Genomic DNA, 14,642 nt, shown 5'->3' with positions numbered 1-14,642 from the left:
TTCATCTAATCTGCTTTTAAACCCCTCCATTTTATGTTTCATTTCATATACTGTATTCTTGAACATTTGTATCTCATTCCTGAACTTTGCCCTAAGTTCTTGAATATTTTTCTGTAGCTACATGAGCATGTTTTTGATTTTTATTTTGAAATCTCTCTCAGGAAGATTAATGAATTCAGTTTCACTTGGCCCTCTTTCTGGTGTTTGTGGGATTTTGGTTTGAACCAGGTTCCTCTGACATTTCATATTTGTAGGTGGCATCCTCTTGTGCCCAGAAGCTCTACTCTCTGGAGCTGCTCAGCCCCTGGAGTGATGGCAGGAGTCACAGGGGAGAGGCGCTGGTGTCTGTCAGGAGGAAAAAGGTCTTTCCTGCTTCCCAAATGCAGTGCCTGTATACACTGCCAGGGCTAGTGGGCCAAGCATGCAGGGAGAAACCTCTATGCTTTGCACCTGTAGCTGCCATAGGTGGGGCCGCCCTCTGGCTGACCTGATGCAACTGTAGGGGCAGCCAGTTTACAAAATGGTGCCGGCCATCCTCCCATTCATTCTGTACCCTACACTGCATTTTTCTTTGCTCAAGGCAGACAGGGTCACTGTAAGCACAGAGAGGAACAAGAGGGAAAAGAGGTAAACCTGAAGGCTGTTTTCATGCTTTTATCATCTACTTCCCCCAGTACACTACCAAATCACAATGTTGTTCTCACTAACAACTGCAACTCCATTTTACTATCCCATCATCTCAAACTTTGACCCTCCAAATATGGCAATACACAGTTATCCAGCAAAATAACTTTCAAAATGTAAATAAGTAGGGTGAAAGCAATGAACTTCTGGAGCAAATCTATTTCTAGGATATAAGTACTGTGTAAGACAACAGTAAAAAGAAAGCACCTTTTGATTCAAATATACTAACCTGAAGGGACAAAGGGTTGCTTCCATCTTGAGCTTTAGTCCAACATGCAACTAGTTTCTCTACGTTCCCTGCACAAATATAGCAGAGACATGCCTGAGTCTGCAGGAGGCTATCACCTTCACTTTCCAGTCTGGCTCCCAAAAGATCTATAGATCAAGAAGAAAACAATCTAAGACTGTACTCAGGGCAATCTATATATGAGGTCATGAGCAGCTCAGTAATATTTTCAGAAGTATGGATTAAACTTTACAACCAGTGGGTAGCAGGTAGAAACAAAATCATTTTGTTATATAAATGCTCAGTAAATATTTATTTGTTAAGGGAATGGAAGTGTGTGACAAGTTATATATAATAAACACTTTCACAAGAGTCTATACCTAGCTATAGAATGAATTTCCATTAACTATATTAGAAAAAATAAAAAATGGGAACAATATTTGAACAGAAAAGGCCTGATGAGCATTTAACTCCATTTCATCACATTGGGTGCTTTTGTAAGCAGTGGACTAAAATATGGCATGTTTGGACTAAAATCAATGGTAGCTAGTACCATAAATTATTTAAGATAATAAAGTTGTATCTTACAATTTTTGTATTCTAATAATACATTAAAAGTAGCAAATGGTTGCTCATTCTTACTTTAGCAGACTGAAGCTTCTTTTTGCAAATAATGACTATTATTCCTTAAGCCACCAGTTTAGTCATAGCCTTTGATGGTAATTTCTACTCAAATGTTATTTTATCTATAACTATTAATTTTATCAAGCCAGAATTTATTAAGTGAGAGCTAATTATATGCCATTTTGCATATGAATAGCCCAATGCTTGGAAAGTAAGTTTTCCTAGGTCATATAGTTAGTAAGTGGCAGAGGCAAGGTTCCACATCTGGTCTGTCCGAAACCAAAATCACTAAACAGTATTATTAAATACAATGACTATACATGGTGAAGTAATGTGGTTAATAATTCTGAGAAAAGCAATCAAATGAGAACTTTTTTCTTATTTGTGATTAGTAAGTTTATAAATATTTCTAATAATATGTCATTAATTTTATTTACAACATACCATGCCATAGATGTAATATAAAGCTCATTTTCTTACCACAAAGGGATGAAAACTCATCTGGTTTTGCGTAAGTCAATACTGCAGCTAATGCCTCTCTCCAATTTTTAAGGTCACAAGATTCAACAATCTCTTTCCAATTCTTCATTACCACTGCAGTAATTAGCTTAGGAAAGGAAAACAAAGAGAGAATTAAAAGCGTTTGGTATATTAATAAAAATTAACTCTGGCTATTGAATCATATTTTTGAAAACTACTATTCACAGTATTTCATGCAGAATAAAGGAGCAGCAAAGTAAAGTATATCTTTGAACCAAATGACATAAAAGATGCTATTATTTTTCCTCAAAAACACACACACACACACAAAAAAAAAACAAACAAAAAACAAATAAACAAACAAAAAAACCCCCACACAAATTTATCTTATAAAATGTTGAGGAGAGAATGTATAGGGTGTTATCAAAACATTTAGCAGGAAGATATGACTTGGTCTGATGGATCAGGAAAAACTTTCTGAACATACAGACATTTAAGATATGAAGTCAGAATTAACTGCATCAAGAAGGAAAAAACAACAACATTCCAAGCCAAGGGAACACTAGATACAAAGTCCTGGGGAAAAAGGCACCTGGAATGTGTGAGGAACTGAAAGGCTGCCAGAGTGGCTAAAAGACAGGATTTACTAAGTGAGAGTCTAAGGGGAGAGAGTGCACAAGATAAGGTTGGGGAACCTGACAGCTAGTAGGACTGAACACTAGGGCATCTCTTATGGAAAGAAATTTAGTAACATCAAGCAGGGGCTTAAAAATGTTCAAACCCTCTATACCAGAAACTGTTTTCCTAGGATTATAGCCTCACTGAACAATTAGAAATTTGCACCAAATCTTTAGGCACAGCAAAGATGTTTATCACTATCTTACCTACATTAGAAAAATACTGCAACTAACTAAACACTCCAAAATAAGGGAAGTCACACCTTCTTATATAGAATATTGTAAAAAAATTTAAAAACTTCCATAAGAATCTTAATGATATGGGAAAATGTTCACAATATACGTGACAATATCTAAGCAAATAAACACACCATACATGGTCCTGGTTTTAAAAAATTCTACAAATACATATAAAGAGATTTGAAAGGATATGTATTAATCTGATGGAAGAATCAGGGGCTATGACAAATTAAAAATTTTCTGTGTTCTAAGTTTTCTGCAATAGAAACATGAAGAATATTTTCATTTAAAAAATTATTTATGCAGACAACAAAAGTTGGAATAACCACACCAAACTATCTGGAAAAACTATTTCTAAGTCAAGGAATTACAGGTGGTAGTTTTGTTCTTTACTGTTTTCTGCATTTCAATTATCTATAATATTAGTGTATTATTTTCATAATCAGATAATGTTTATCTATTTTTAAAATAACATACCCTGGTAATTTTACTTTGGGATTTTGCAAAGTATTTCTTCTGGGTTCGAGCCAAGAGTTCTTGTCCACCTGCTATGGCCAATATGATGGCATCAGCCATTCGGTTATCATGTAAGCAAAGGTCAACAGCACTCTCAAAGTTACCCGTCAGCAAAGCCTGGGTAATTAAACCATCAATATCTGCAATAAGGAAATATATTCAAGTTAAAGTTTCTGTCACAAGAAAAAATGTTAAACATATTAATTTTTACATGCACACGTAAAGGAAGACACAATGCTAATTTATAAATATTACTTGTGGATTAATTTCTAATACACATTTTCCAGATTGTTTGAACTGGAATAATTAAGATAATTATACCGTTTCTATCACATAGGTGTCAGAACATACTACCATTTCCAAAACAACTACATGAAAACTGAGGTCTTTTCAAACCTCTGCCACCTATGACAAAAAATTTCTAACTTAAACTTAGAGACTATCTGTTTTCAAATGGTCAAGAAAATTAGAAATCAAAGCCAAATAGGTTCTTACCACCACTAATGGAGATGTTAAATGTTCCTCCAGCTGATGGTAGAAATTCAGATTCTTGTTTTTCCTCTTTAATAAGCTAAGGAGATGGAAAGGGCAGCAATTTAGTCAGAATGAAACTGTTGAGTAAGTTACTGGCAAAACAAAACTTATGTATGACTTCATCTACTGACTAGACAACATTCCAAGTTCCTCTAGAAAAGTCCTCAGATCCAAGTTGACACTAAGATCCATGACTTCTGTAAGCATTAACTTCCATTATGCAACCATAATTAAATCCAAGGTCATCAGGAATAATGTTAAACAAACTTAAGTGTACATCCATTATTAGTAGCTCAGAAGTTATTGAAGCTGAAGAATCTTTGTTTTCTTATATACTTCAAATAAGAGCAGCTTGAAACATGTCAAATACATGGTTTTAATTATACTATGTTTATGTTTTAAAACCCTGCTTCTACACATCTAAAGGTTTTTGTTAACTAGGTTTAGTTACAGGGTCTTTTAATTGGATCAGTCATTTAAAAAAAGTTATTGTCCTTATGTAAATGCAATATATAAACAGACTGTTCATGAATATACTCACATTCAATTACAGACTTTACATTCTCTTAAATTAGACATATCTGGAACAGCAGGTACTAGTAAAAACATATATAGTTCTACCATAAATTTCTGAAACTACCTGTAAGGCTGAGTAAAAAGAAAATCAGTATTTTCTTTCTTTAGAATAAGAGAAATACAATGAAGGAATACTGCTGGTGGGTACTTTAAATACTTTCCCTTCTATGCATAAAAGTTCAAAAGAAGAGAAAAAAATAAAATATATCAAAGAGATAAAAAGTTTTAAAGAAAAACACAGCTGTCTTGCATGAGATAAAATACCTATCTTCTGTGCTGGTTCCCTACACATACAAATTAAAGTGCCTAGTACTCAAAGTCAGGGGCACTTTTGGATTGGGTAATTTTAGTGCACAGCATAGCATCTGTAAATTATGCTTAATTAGCTGATATTATAGGAGAATAACTGCAATCTTAATTCTTCCCCCAACTAAAGAGAAGCATTTTAGAATTTAAATGCTCAAAAATATTTTAGAACTTAAGTTATTCACATCAAAGAATAAATCAGATACTGATGTTAATGAATTTACCAAAAAAATCTTTTCTGTTAACTCACAATCTTTCAAATTTGCTTTCTAAATACCATTAATAAATCTTTATTTTTGGACTTCTGAAATATATATGTAAAGCCAAAAGATGTACAATTTATTACATGCTGAGTATCTTCAATACATACGGTACTACGTTTGATAAACAGTATCATCAAGATAAAGGGGAAAATTTTATCTCTTTAAACAAAATTTTTTCAAATACTCTGAAAATACACATCGATGACTACTGTTTTGTTAAATACACATTATTCTTACTTATTAATTCATGGCTGTATTTCCAAATGGTTCTCTATTTGATAATGCATAGTTAATCTAGTTGCATATAAATGAATATGTACTTAATATATCCTGTAATTCTGTCTAGGTAGTCCCAAAGTTAGTTCAAATTTTCAGTAAGATTTTACCCAGACCCTTTATTCTTGGGTTAAATAAATCTTAGAAGACCCATTTTTAAGGAAAACGTTTTTTATAATCATCCTGTAAGAGTCTAATGATGAATCATTTTTAGAGCTTAGTAAAAATTTTAAGTAATATTCCATAGTTATTAGGATATCCCCATATCACACAGAACAATGAAGAAGTCAAAGATGAGATGAGAAACAAGAATTTGTTCATTAATTTTCCAATATGAAATATAATCAGAAAGCAAGTATAGTAAATTACAGAACTATTTATTAGTGGTTAAAAAAAATCCAGAAAATAAAAAGGAAAAAAATTAATGATGCAATTCTTGTGTACAAGGACTCTATTTTAACTAGTTATAAAAACTGTCAATTACAACTCAGGACACATGTTTACAGTAAATTATGACAATCAGTTTATTTAGTGAAATATTCTTTACCCAGATGGAGAGTTCAAAGTAATTCAGAAGCCTATGCTACCGATAAGTGGGCCCTAAACATTAATGTGCTAAGAAAAACACAGACTTCACAAGCAATGCAGTGTAGATTTCTGATAAACTCCAGTTTCAGTCTGACATCCTGATATCCATCTGACCAAATTAAGTCAATCTCACATCAACTATTAATTTTAAACCAGCTAAGCTGGGGGCTAGGTCAGAAAACTAAAGATTTCAAAGATGATACTTATGTCAAACTAGTGAAGACACTCCTATCTTAAACATCTCTAAAAACACAATATACTCCAATTTATTTTAGAACAAGTAGTCAAGAAAATTTTCCATATTTCAAAGAGATATAAACAAATGTAATTAAAAATGAAGAAAATAAGTACCTCTCTCAAGAGCTGCTCTCCAGCAGCAGGGCTCTCCTCCCCATCACTCTGTGCTACTTGGTCAGAGTTTTTAAGAGTCTTTGGTGCACAAAACAATTACAGAGGAAGTTGAAGAATGTGACATTAAAAGGTTATTAGTGAACAGATTAATATAAAAGACCCAACCAACAACATTCACAACAATCATAAAAAGCAACACTAAGTAACTTTGTTTGAGAAACACCATTAGAGGAAAAGCAAAGAGCAATTAATGCAAAGATCGTCTGTTCCTTTCCTACCAAATGTCCCTTAGCAACAAAATCTTAACCTTTTAAGTACCTGAGCAGTCACTGGTTTTGTTTTTCCTTTACTCAAATACCGTCAAGGCAAAGGTATGCTCTACCAGCTAAACTTATGCCGTTTTAAAACGAGAATTATTCACTTATTAAAATATCTGCAATCAGCAATTATTATTACATCACAAAGCAATAAAACAGACTACTTTCTTAAATTACATCTCCTTACTTGTTACGACCTAAATCAAATTTTTAGAAGGTAGCCATTTTTAAAGTGTGTCTTACCACATCGGGTCCATCCACTTTGTTCAAGGCTGAAGCAATCTGAAATAAAAACAACTCACCTACTAAATGGAATTCTATTTCAAGGCATATAGCAAATATTCACCTCTTACTGCATCCTCACTGGCAAAAATCCACAGATGATCAGGAATGGTTATCTGCAAACTCATTATCAATACTTCTAGTGTTGATCACATGGAGTTCTATTGTTCACATGTCATCTCACTCTGCTATTTAATCACAAAATTGGCCTCAAAACAAGCAGGTTTTCTTCTACTTTGTTTTAAATAAAACATGTACAATTAGCCTTAAAAATAGTTTTTCAGGCACTCACTATGGAAAGGACTACTATTATAAGTATTCCGACAATCAGATTCTATTTCCTTGTTTTTTGCTAGCAGGTTTGCAGTAAGACTTTGATGTTTAATCTCTTGCAAACCTAAACAAGTTTTAGCATCAACAAGTTTAGACCAATAATAGTTTAAAAAAAAAAGTCTAAAGAAGTGAGCACAGACATGTGGCCAGTAAGCAGATGGGGGTGTGGTATGACCCCAGGTCTGTCTGGTATCAAAGAGGCGTTAGTCTTCAATGTGCTTGGCACTGCCTAGAGTGTACAGTATCCAACCTGAACCATGGATTCAACAACCCTTCAATGCTACAGAAAACTAGTCATTTTCAAAGAATGGCAAGGGGCTAATACAATTACAGAAAGAATCCAAAATATTTCTTCTGCTATTCATGTCAACATTGCGGAATAATAATCAAGCCTCTCTCTGAGAAATTTATGAAACTGGAATATGACTTCCTCTTTTTAAAAGGGAATCTTTTTTTAAGTCAAAATATTAATCAAACCACTTAGACTTTTTGTTCATTCCAGTTCAATATAATAAATTACTGTTGCTCCATATTTACTAGTTACATGTTAGCTGGACCAACTCAATACACAGTTTAGGAACTGTGGGCTAAAGGCATAAATAGCTTAGAAAATTGTGACTGCTTGAAATGGTACCTTATTTTTCACTTAAGCTAGTGAACCAGTAGTGAACCAGATGATCTCTTAACTGTTTCCTCTACCTTTCCCCTCAGGACCACTGGTTGGTTATATATGCTCTTAAAATGGAAGTGTTACTTTCATTGCTTAAGGTTCACAGCTTCTTATCTTTCAAGGCCCAATTCTACCTGACACAGCTCTTTAGATCAAGTTTGAATTAAAGGTGGTTCTGGCAGCTTCTCAATTCAGGTATAATGAGGAGTTTCACATTTAACAATGTGTATCAAAAACTTTTGGCAACAGAACACAAATTCTTATGAAATGTTTACTAAATGATTTGAAAAAATCTGCGTAGAACTTTACTAAAAAAATACCCCCCCCCACTACATAAACATTTTACTTGTAGAAGGAGAGCCTTTTAACTTTCCCAAAAGTTTACCTTCTTTCCTAGGTCTTCCTTCCTGTATCCTAGAAGTTCAAGGTATTTTTCACGAGAATCATCCTCAAAGTTTACCTTTAAAAAAAGACATATTCTTAAAACAAAGACGTGCATTTAAAAGCCTGATTTCTAATGAAATGATCAAATTCCAAGTAGAATTATTAAAAATACCTAAATCTGCTATATCAACTAGAATGTTCACTGTAAGAAAGATCCAAATAATAGTTTTTTAAAAAACAAGTTACTTTTTAATAGTAAGTATATTAGAAATTAATTATCCTGGTTGAGTACAGTTTACTTTTAAACTATAATTTTTATAAATACAAACTAAATCATGTCCAAAGGTGTATGAATGTAAAACTCACAGTATGTAAAACATTCAATATCCTGGAACTTCCAAAATGAATTCTTAATTACAAAATATAAAAATAAATTCTATAATTTTAGAATTTAACCGTATTGCATTTAAGATCTCTTTTTTTGGGGAAATTAGTATCAAGAAATAGACATTCAAGTGGAGGCAAAATGACCAACTAGAAAATTCGATTTGTTATTCTATTGTCATAAATGCAACTCAGTAAAACATGAGAAATGCCCCCAGTCTCTCTCCCCTATAACTCTTCCCTCTTTTCCCATTTTCTTTAACTGCATCTACTACAGAAATTAAATACTCTATTTTTATTATACTAAGCCTTATGTTCTAATTTTAAAATAGCTCTGCTGAATGTTATGTCTCCCTGGCTTAAGTACATCTATTATATTGCTTATTATTTATTAAAAAAGTACTTCAAATTGGGCTTTTCAAAGCAAAGAAGGTACAAGTCTTGAAATAAACTTAGGTCATATGCTTTCATAATGCTTCTTTAATTTCATCATGAGGTTCCTGAAATCACATTCTTTGAATTGTTCTCTTTAATAGGAAGACAAGTTTAGAATATAAGAATACATTTGCAGATAATGAAAGAAAATTGTTTTAAGACCAACTTTACCTTCAAAAAGGACCACACGTTTCTTTCAAACTCAGTCTGAGAAACATCAATTTTCTTCTGACAATAACTGACAAATCCCTGTGACTGCACAACCTGCTGTAGTTGGTCGGATCGGTTGAGGAACTCCTTTTCTGTTACAACCTGGCTAATGAACACACAGTGCTGCTGCTGCTCTCCTCCCTGCTGAGACTGCATTTTGACATTCTCAAAGGTGACCAGCTTGCCTCCAAACTATAAAAGAAAAAAGGGAACAAATTTTGAGCCACAAAAATGTGTCCCAAAATTGTGCTTATTGTAAACCTACTAACAAAGAACTGTAGCCAAAATATATCACTTTGGATAAAATTGGCTTATACACTCTCCCATATGCTAATCTGACCCTAGCTTTCAATTAGTATTCCTCTTCACACAACCCACCTTCTAGACAAAATGTACTATTTTCTGTGCCCCACAATTTCTCACCTACTTGTTTGACTAACTTCCATATATTCAATGTTACTCCTTCTCAAAGCCCGGGCAAATGCTACCTCCTCCAACCCAGATGCCCTTGGTATATCACATATCTCTTCTGATTCAACTATTAGTTCTATGTATTTGCCTTACCTTCTGTTCTAGGCTTTGAGTTAAAGGGTGGTGGAATACGCCACCCCAAAACATGCCATGTGGCATAAGGATTATTTTGAGCTAAACACTATTTGAAAAAGAGCAGGAGCAAGAAAGGCACTCTGACCTCCTTTTTTCCTTAAAGCAAGAGATGGAACTCCCATGTGAGAGCTGCTTCCCCTGTACCAGGAGGAAAGAAACATTCTTATCACCAGAAATGGGAGTTGCAGCTGAGAGAGCTCTGTTACAAACAGACCTCTGTACAAACTTAACTTCATTGTTAAGTAGCAATGATTCTCTTTTGTTTCTCTATATAGTTTAGTTACTTCCCACATTGCCATTCTTTGTTCGACCTAGTATGTAAGCAGTTTGGTTTTGCCATTTGTTTGAGTCTTCATTTCCCTATGGAGACTCCCAGGTACATGTAAAAATCAGTATGCTTTTCTCCTGTTTGTCTGATGTCAGTTTAATTCTCAGGCCCAGCTGGAAACCCTAGGAGGGTAGATGCAAAGTTTTGCCTCTCTTTCACTTACATGGAAGGCTCCGAGTCTACTTAATTCTTCTATCTCCTACAGTACCCAATATCTGTCTTCTAGGCAGCAAGAAGACAGTTAATATCTGATTAATATATTCTTAAGAAATAAATATAAGAAGGAAACACAAGCCCACACTTGGTTCTTCACACTTAGGAACTCTTAAGGAGAATTATGTGCTTTACACAAACTTATCTTATTAAATGTCTAGTATGTTTAAAGTGTTTATATTGAGATTTGTAGGAAATACCAAAACATAAGAAGACACAAACCATAATCCTTAAAGGAATTAACATGAAAATAAAACTGGATACAATGGGCATATATAAGTTCTGAATGGGAAGTAGATAATACTACACATGATATGGAACTTCACAAAAGGGCAAAACCACTGGGTTTCCCTAAGTTCAAGGAAAGTTGGGGAAAACTATACCACCAGAAGCAAGAATCAAACTAGGTTTCAAAGCAAGATAATTAGGTTTATTCATTTACTTGGTTCTGTGTAATATTACATAATTATAATTCAAATGTTAGTCATCAGATTTTTAAATCAGTGAAAACAAATATAGAAAACTTAAATACTACTATAGAACACAATGATTTTTTAAACTTCAGCAATGTAAAAATAATAAGGTAATTCACAAAAATTTGGAAATAAAAATTGGAAGTATAAACGCACTAATTTAATATTGCATAAGAGTTTCAATACTATATAAAGTAGAAATATCAAGACATGGACATTTGGGTGAATTATTTACATTTATAAAGATAATCATAAAAGTGAATAAGACTTCTAAAACTTCAATAATAGTAACCCAAAGATGTTTGAGGGGGACAGTGACATTGCACCCCTCATGCCCACAGAGAGGGCACTTTCATTTGCACTCTGTAAGAGGATGAGCACAGAAAAACACTTCCTGCCTCTTTTTGTCCCTCACACTCTCCTGGGAAAGGACTGACTGGCATTGTTTTCCAGGGAAGAAATGCAGCATCATTCTACCAGTTCTTCAGGGCTTCTTTTTGTGTATCATCTTCCTTCATAGAGCTATTTAGTCTGTGTAGGTAAGTTGCCGGTACCTTCAAAGAAAGCCCTACAGTACTTAGATCTGCCTTTAGCTAGATTGGTAAGACTGCCTAAAAGAGGACAGAAGCTAAAACAATGTTTATTGAATTTACTGGGGATATAGAGGCAAACAAAATAGACTGAGGCCCAGCTTTCATAGAGCCTATGTTCTAGTTAGAAGGTCCACTATGGTTGCAAATCTGAATTTTAGCTTCCAATTTAGCTATGACAGAACTAAAGCTTGTATTTTGAGTCTATATCTCTCTCATTTGATTCCAAACTCATGTAAGGAAGAAAGGAATATAATTTATTGTCTTTATAATACTCCAATACTAGTGAGTGGAAGTGGGGAAAGGGGAGGAAGATGATGTTCACTTCTCATTCCAAAGATATATACAGCCTACATCTTTTATTGTCAGGGACCATTATAGGCACTAGAAACACACCTGTGAATAAGAGTTTCTGTCCTCAAGCAGATTTATCTTTAGGAGTGGGAAAAGCAGCTTTTGTATACAATTTTTCTTTTAAACCTTGTAAATATGTAATTTTATAATAATAAATGTTTTAATTACTTAGATAAGAAACTAACTAGATGGATGGTTAGGATTCAGTAAAGAATGTGGAAAATCACAAACAAAAGCAAAAGTCCAAAGGTACGAGTGTAGATAGTAGAAAAGATCAAACAGGAGGAATAAGAAAACTAAATAAATCAAAGAATGGATATATGAATGACATAATCAAAGGTTTATTTTAGGAAGATTAATCTAGAATATGTAGTATACATTGGAGGCAGAAAAGATAGTGATAGACATGCAACCATGTAACAGTTCAATATGGAAAGATGAAGAATTAGGCAAAGTAACAGCAATGTAAAAGAAAGAAAGAAATCTAAGAGATTTATAAAGAGATCAATACCTGGACCTGAGAAATGAATACACGAGGCCAAAGGAAATGTTCAGAACCTGGTTAATAGAAGAATGATGGCAAGAACTCAATAGTAACTGCAGAGGAAATGATTCATTCAGTTTTAAAAAAGAAAAAGAATTCTATGATGTGTATAATGATCTGTTACGATGATAAAAATGTAAAGGGATAGCCTGAGTTCCCAAAGCTAAAGCTTAGAACATTAATTTGGCAATGATTTCTTAGATATGATATCAAGAACACAGGCAAAAAACCCCAAAAATAGACAGTAGGTAAAGGAAACAATCAATAGAATGAAAAAGTAATATACAGAATGGGAGAAAATACTTGCAAATCATTTATCTAACAAGGAGTTATTATCCAGAATATATAAAGAACTCCTACAACTCAACAACAAAAATAAAACCAAACAACCCAATCTAAAAATGGGCAAAGGATTTGAACAGATATTTCTTCAAAGATGACACAGAAATGGCCGACACATGAAAAGATGTTCCACATCACTTATCATTAGGGAAATGCAAATCAAAATCCCAATGAGCTATCACCTCACATCCATTAAGATGCCTGTTACCTAAAAACCAGAAAATAACATGTTAGTGAGGAGGCGGGGAAATTGGAACCCTTGTGCACTATTGGTGGGAATGTAAAATGGTACAGCAGTTATGGGACAGTACAGAGGTTCCTCAAATAATGAAAAATAGAATTACCATAAGATCCAGCCATCTCATGTCTGAGTATATAGCCAAAAGAACTGAAAATAGGATCTTAGAGATAATATGCACATAAATATTCATGGCAGCATTATTCACAACAGCCAAGAGGTAAAAGCAACCTAAAGGTCCACTGATAGATGAATGGAGAAAGAAAATATGGTATGTACACAAGAGAATATGATTCAGTTTTTTTAAAGAAGGAAATGCTGTCATATACCACAACATGGATGAACCTTGAGGACATTATGCATACAGTTAACATACTGCACTGTACCCCAAAAAATAACTAAGAAGGTAGATTTTATGCTATGTGTTTTACCAAAAAAAGAAAAAGAAACTGGCAATTAAAAAAAAAAAAAATAGGAATAAGGGACAAAAGAAGAAAGGAGGATATACAGATACACCTTCCTCCAAAATAAAGAAAAGGAATGCAGGAAGGAGAATGAGAAAAAGATAAATGTAACAAGGGAAGGAGGTGTTGGATGGTATGATTGTTGCAAAATAATGTGAATGCACTTAATGCCACTGAATTGTAAGTTACAAAATGTTAAAATGGTAAGTTCTGTTATGTATATACTACACAATAAAAAAAAAAGAAAACAGAAAAAAGGGAGTAGGTCCCACTTTTCCTGAGAAACCATTTTGAAGGATAAAAACCCCAGACACATCTCAAACTCAATCTTCTTCCAACTAAGTTATCTAATAACATTTTCCAATGTAAGTCCTTTGTACTTATGGATCATAAAAACAAATCCACCTACTGAAAAGGAAGCACCGACAGGCCTTCGGATCCACTTGGGTGGCTTCTTAAGAGGCAACACTATACTATGCTGAGCAGTCTGCTGAGGAATCTGTAGTGGAGGAAGAGGCTGTCCTGTGCCAAAGGGATCAAGATTCCCAAAAGATGACGAAAGCTAAAAAAAAAAAGAGAGAATTTGTGACTCATACAAGACTCATATACATGTTTTCAAGCCATATACAAGAAAAATTTATCACAATTTTCCAATTAGCTGCACTGATCAGTAAGGCCATTTTCAAAAATTATATACTAAAATGAATTATTACAGGTATATAAAAAACCTTAAGATTTCCTATTATTACCTTATCAACTTGTTTCTGCCTTAAACCATCTGCACTTCCTCCCATGATAGAATAAACACTGATACGTCCATCAAAGGAAGCAGCTGATAAGACAGCAGGATTCCTGGGACACCACTGAATATCAAAGCACCACTGTGTGTTGGTGGGAAGTTCATATAACACCTAGGCAAAAAAAAAAGTCAGAAAATGATATAGCTGCTTTATAGCTAAAATACCTGAATAAATATGATCAGCAAGTATAGCTTAATCAAACATATTTTCTTAGAAAATGTCTTTAGCCAGGAAACACAAATGCAGAAAATGTTTGAAGTATAATAAAAGTCCATTATGATGGTCTATTATGCCAAAAGGAATGCAACTAAAAATTTTGACCACATTTGGAATA

General features: G+C 33.8%; 1 protein-coding gene across 28 annotated transcripts in view; it reads right to left on the bottom strand.

The window, feature by feature from the left end:
- The window catches only part of SEC31A (SEC31 homolog A, COPII coat complex component), a 79,467-nt gene that overhangs the window by 38,669 nt on the left and 26,156 nt on the right, over positions 1–14,642 (bottom strand). For 22 of the 28 annotated variants that reach the window (XM_073237375.1, XM_073237387.1, XM_073237382.1 and 19 more), the window contains 10 exons: positions 14,258–14,419; positions 13,918–14,070; positions 9,318–9,548; positions 8,329–8,403; positions 6,902–6,940; positions 6,342–6,419; positions 3,943–4,018; positions 3,409–3,587; positions 2,015–2,141; positions 914–1,059 (listed from right to left, as the gene is read on the bottom strand). In XM_073237375.1, coding sequence (XP_073093476.1) covers positions 914–1,059; positions 2,015–2,141; positions 3,409–3,587; positions 3,943–4,018; positions 6,342–6,419; positions 6,902–6,940; positions 8,329–8,403; positions 9,318–9,548; positions 13,918–14,070; positions 14,258–14,419 — 1,266 coding nt within the window. The remainder of the gene's footprint in view (positions 1–913; positions 1,060–2,014; positions 2,142–3,408; positions 3,588–3,942; positions 4,019–6,341; positions 6,420–6,901; positions 6,941–8,328; positions 8,404–9,317; positions 9,549–13,917; positions 14,071–14,257; positions 14,420–14,642) is intronic. The other 6 variants (XM_073237384.1, XM_073237393.1, XM_073237395.1 and 3 more) reach the window with 1 other exon arrangement.

The sequence above is a fragment of the Manis javanica genome, chromosome 5 (genome assembly GCF_040802235.1).
Source record: "Manis javanica isolate MJ-LG chromosome 5, MJ_LKY, whole genome shotgun sequence".
Classification (NCBI taxonomy): Eukaryota; Metazoa; Chordata; class Mammalia; order Pholidota; family Manidae; genus Manis; species Manis javanica.
The sequence above is the reverse complement of the archived record's forward strand: the minus strand, read 5'-3'. Positions and strand labels throughout refer to the sequence as shown.